At 32.1% G+C, this 4,164-nt stretch overlaps 1 protein-coding gene across 1 annotated transcript in view; it reads left to right on the top strand.

Moving 5' to 3' along the window:
• Positions 1–1,144: 1,144 nt before the first annotated feature.
• Positions 1,145–4,164, top strand: part of LOC119644735 — a 14,118-nt gene continuing 11,098 nt past the window's right edge. The window contains exon 1 of the mRNA XM_038044453.1: positions 1,145–1,734. Coding sequence (XP_037900381.1) covers positions 1,569–1,734 — 166 coding nt within the window. The 5' untranslated portion in view covers positions 1,145–1,568. The remainder of the gene's footprint in view (positions 1,735–4,164) is intronic.

The following is a 4,164-nucleotide window of genomic DNA, read 5'->3' as shown; positions in this document are numbered from 1 at the left end:
AAAAATACATCGAAATAGTCTAAATTTGGTATAATCAATTTTTTTAAGTTAAACTACTATTGTGATATTATTTTCATCATGAAACATTGAAAATTATACCTTTTTGTCGTATGAACTCCAGTTTGGGTTATATGAGAAGGTGCTCAAAAATTACCATAGCCAGTCGAAAGTTTTTATACCTATTTAGAATGCTGAAATACTACTACTTAACCACTTTTGGCAAGAAATTACAATTTTTAATTCCACATAACAACGTTTCAGAATAGGGCGTTACTAGGGGACCGATCCGAAGCATTTTCAATAGCGGTTATCCTTGGATCAAAACACGTCACTGTATTAAAATTCATCGAAATATCTTAAAAAGCGCAACCTGTAGTTTGAATACAGTCATCAGACGAACAGACAGACAGACAGGTTTAGATCAATTCGAATTATGATTCTGAATCGATCGGTGTAGTAAAAGGTGGATCTATCGTAAGCCCTTCTACGTATTACGCACGATTAACTTAATATACCCGGTGTGCGGTGTAAAGTATAATAATTGATTATTTGATAATTACGCCTAACCCGCCTATGAATCAATTTGGGTTGATGGGCTTACAATTGCATTGAATAAAGAGTACCGCATATCGCATTTATGCACTGGTACCTAACGTCTAATTCGTTGCATTACAAATATTTGGCAAATCTATTAAACACACTGACGCTCTGATTGGTAAAATTCAAGTTCAGTTATTTCTTATTTGAAATTTCATATCATTTCAGTTTTTTAACACATACTCAACCTGAATCGTTGCAATTTGTTTCGCATAAAATCTGAATTTAACTTTTGCGGGCGCAAAGCATGTAAAATTTCAAAAAGAGCATTGACATTGAAAATGCCGTAATATAAACAATATGGAATAAGACGAGAGAAAGATAAAGGAAAAGAGTAAAGTAACAAATGTTAAGCAATTTATTCTTTTAAATGCGCTGTAAAATAAAAATGTTTATTATATATTCAAAAAATTGTAAATTAATTTTCTGTAAAAATTTTATATTTTTATAATTTTCTCTTCAAATAAATATATATATATATATGTGTACGGCAAACTTGGTAACGATCAAAGAGAAAGACAACGATTACAATGAAATGGAATGAAAGAGCAATTAATAAGTTACCGGTCGATTTAATAGCCCAGTTTCAATAACAGAAATTGAATCTGGTCACTCGTTTCTCGAGAAAACTTTTCACATTTAATCAGTCAACCAGTGCAATATAACATAACGAAGGCAAATAAGATAAAGCATATAATTGCTGTTAAATTACATTTAATATCGTCATTGCTAACTGTATGCTAAACTGCAATGTTAATACAAATGTTAACAATATTTTTTATAGTTTTGATATAATTCATTTAATTCACTAATCGTCGTATTAATTATATACCGCAAACGCATTAAAACATTTTGAAAGAAAATTTCGAAAAAAGACAAGAGAAAAAATAATAATAATAATAAAAAAGAAAACTATAACCGACAAATCTTTGTCTTGTGAATTGTGTGAAATTAAGAGTGAAATCGTTGTTATGTACTGGACTGCAATAATTGTAATAACATTAACGATCCTTTTAGGGGATTTTGTTCGCAAACGACGCATCAGTAGTTATTTTCGTAAACATGGAATACCAGGTCCAAAAATATCTCTACCCCTAATAGGTGATATTTTGGTAACTCTGGGTAACGATCCTAAAAGTAATTCTAAAATTTTTAAAAAAATTTTTCATTTTTACAGAGCTTGGGTTTTTCGTTCTCTTTTTTTTTTTTTTTTGATGCTTCAATGATGGGTATATTCGGAAGAAAATTTCAGAGATGCCGCAAAGTGTATGCATTGTTGACAAGCTTTGATGCTTGTGAATCGATTTAAGTATGTCCGCCTGTCCGTCTGCATAATGACTATTGTAAACATTCTCGAGTTGAAATTTTTGCAAAAGTATTGAAAGTTCTTGCACGTAGATATTGGTATTCAAGGTGGGCCACATCGATCGGGGAACACGCCTACCGTACTTCAGTAAACTGACAGCACCTCTGCTTATCAAAAGTAATAAAAAATTCGTCTTTTTATTCATTATTTATAATAAGAAATAGCAGATACATCTACAAAAATTTGAATGTACGTTCTATAGGCGACGCTGTATATACCTGTACAAGTATGGTAAAGACTGGCAACGCCTACCTAATACTATAGTGCTTCAAAACTCTATAACTTCGTAAAGTATGTAAATTTTGTGCCCAATTTCAAATTCGGAATGCACCTAAAATATATTCGTCCGTACATCTGCTCATCTATGCACATTCCATCGTTCGCATTAAAAGAATCGCTTACGAATTTGCAAAGGAATTTGAAAACGACCCAAACTTTTCAAACAACAATATTGTGAATATTTTTGTTATCCGTGTTTTTATGCTTGTCACTGCCCATTTTCCACTTTTACTCTAACAATAGAAAAAATTACCCGCACCTACCCAATGTTATAGAGTATGAAAATTTAGCTCTTAATTTTTTTTTTTTTTTTTTAAGATCAGGATGATTGGTATAAAACATTCGGTCACAATCGAATATGATATTGTTACTTGTTTTGATCTTTTCTAGAACAATGGTGATGGATATAAAAGATTCAGTCACGACCGAATGTGATTTTTTTTTTTTTTTTTTTAATAAGTTCTCTTACTTATCTATACATGATTTTGGATAGTATTTCTGTGCCTGTGCAAGTCTGAATATATATATATATTTTTTTTTAATCTATAAAAAAAACAGAAAGCGGAATTTCTCATTCGAAATGCCATAATATTTACCCAACATTGTCTGTTACATAATATAAATAATCTCTTATCCATAATGATGTTGAGCACTACATGTGTACACCTAAACACATTGCCAGCTTTGCAGTTATTATATCCAATATGGATGAAATATTACTACTGCTTTGCTGAAAAATCGATTTCGAAAATCAATTGATATCGAAGTGGTGTCAAGATATGACTGCATCAGTAGCTGCATTTTCGGAAAATTCTTCACGGAATCGTAGGATATCGGTGCAAATATTGCGAAATTTTTGTACAAATAAATTCTCTTTATTGAAGCTGACTGCTTTCTAAAATCGGTCTGTCGCGTTCATTTCTGCCAAAATTACAACTATAGATAACTTTGGCATTATTGTTTGTACGGTACGGTAGCTGCAGTTGTTTGCAAGCTACCTTTCACTGAATAATAACAAAGTGTAAAGCGATAGGTGTATTTTATTGCATTTTCAATTGGGAAAAAATGCAATTGAAACTATGGAAATCCAGTAAACAATTAAAGAATGGCTTATGGGATTTGAAAAAAATTGTAGTCTTGAAGACAATGAATATTCATATACGTACGTCCGTCTGCAACGTAAGCAATTTAAAGAATGATTTTCAACTTGGGTTGGGAATTTGTTCTCGTTGCGGGATGCTTTTCCAGAACTATGTAATTAATTCGGATTGAAATCGAAGCAGCCACATTTAGCCAATCAGCGGGTCACAAAAATTGAAGATGCGCGATTATTTTCATCTTGGAAGCACGAAATTTTTATCATTTGTCCCTCTGTCTTTTTTTGATTATTTTGAGGAATTTTTTTATATCGATATGATCGATCCTGGAGTAACCCACGACTTGTTTTTAAGTTTGTCGTAGTAGATCCACTTTTCGTCACCAGTCACAATACATCGCAGAAAACTTATCTTTATTTGCTCGACAAGCAATGAAACCGCGATGATGAAATGGTTCAAAAGGGAAATTTTCGGTCAATTTGTATGGCGGCCATTTTCCCTCCTTTTAAATCTTTCCTATTCCATGTAAACGGACAATTGTGTTATTAGGGAGCAGCATTAGTATAAGCTGCTTAAAGTATTTGTTGAACTCCGACAGTAGATTTCTTCTTGTTCAACAACAAAAAATAATGAAGGAATGTCAAAAATGCAATTTTGAGCGTTCCATGATTAGGGTTTGTTTACACTGAATAACTCAATAGTACTAAATGGAAAACTTGTTACACCACTTTTGATACAGGGTATATTAAGTTTGTGCGGACTTATGTAACAGGCAGAAGTACTTAAGATAGATCCACCTTTTATTATACCCATCGATTGAGATTA

This window comes from Glossina fuscipes, unplaced genomic scaffold (genome assembly GCF_014805625.2).
Source record: "Glossina fuscipes isolate IAEA_lab_2018 unplaced genomic scaffold, Yale_Gfus_2 0, whole genome shotgun sequence".
Taxonomy (NCBI): Eukaryota; Metazoa; Arthropoda; class Insecta; order Diptera; family Glossinidae; genus Glossina; species Glossina fuscipes.
The sequence above is the reverse complement of the archived record's forward strand: the minus strand, read 5'-3'. Positions and strand labels throughout refer to the sequence as shown.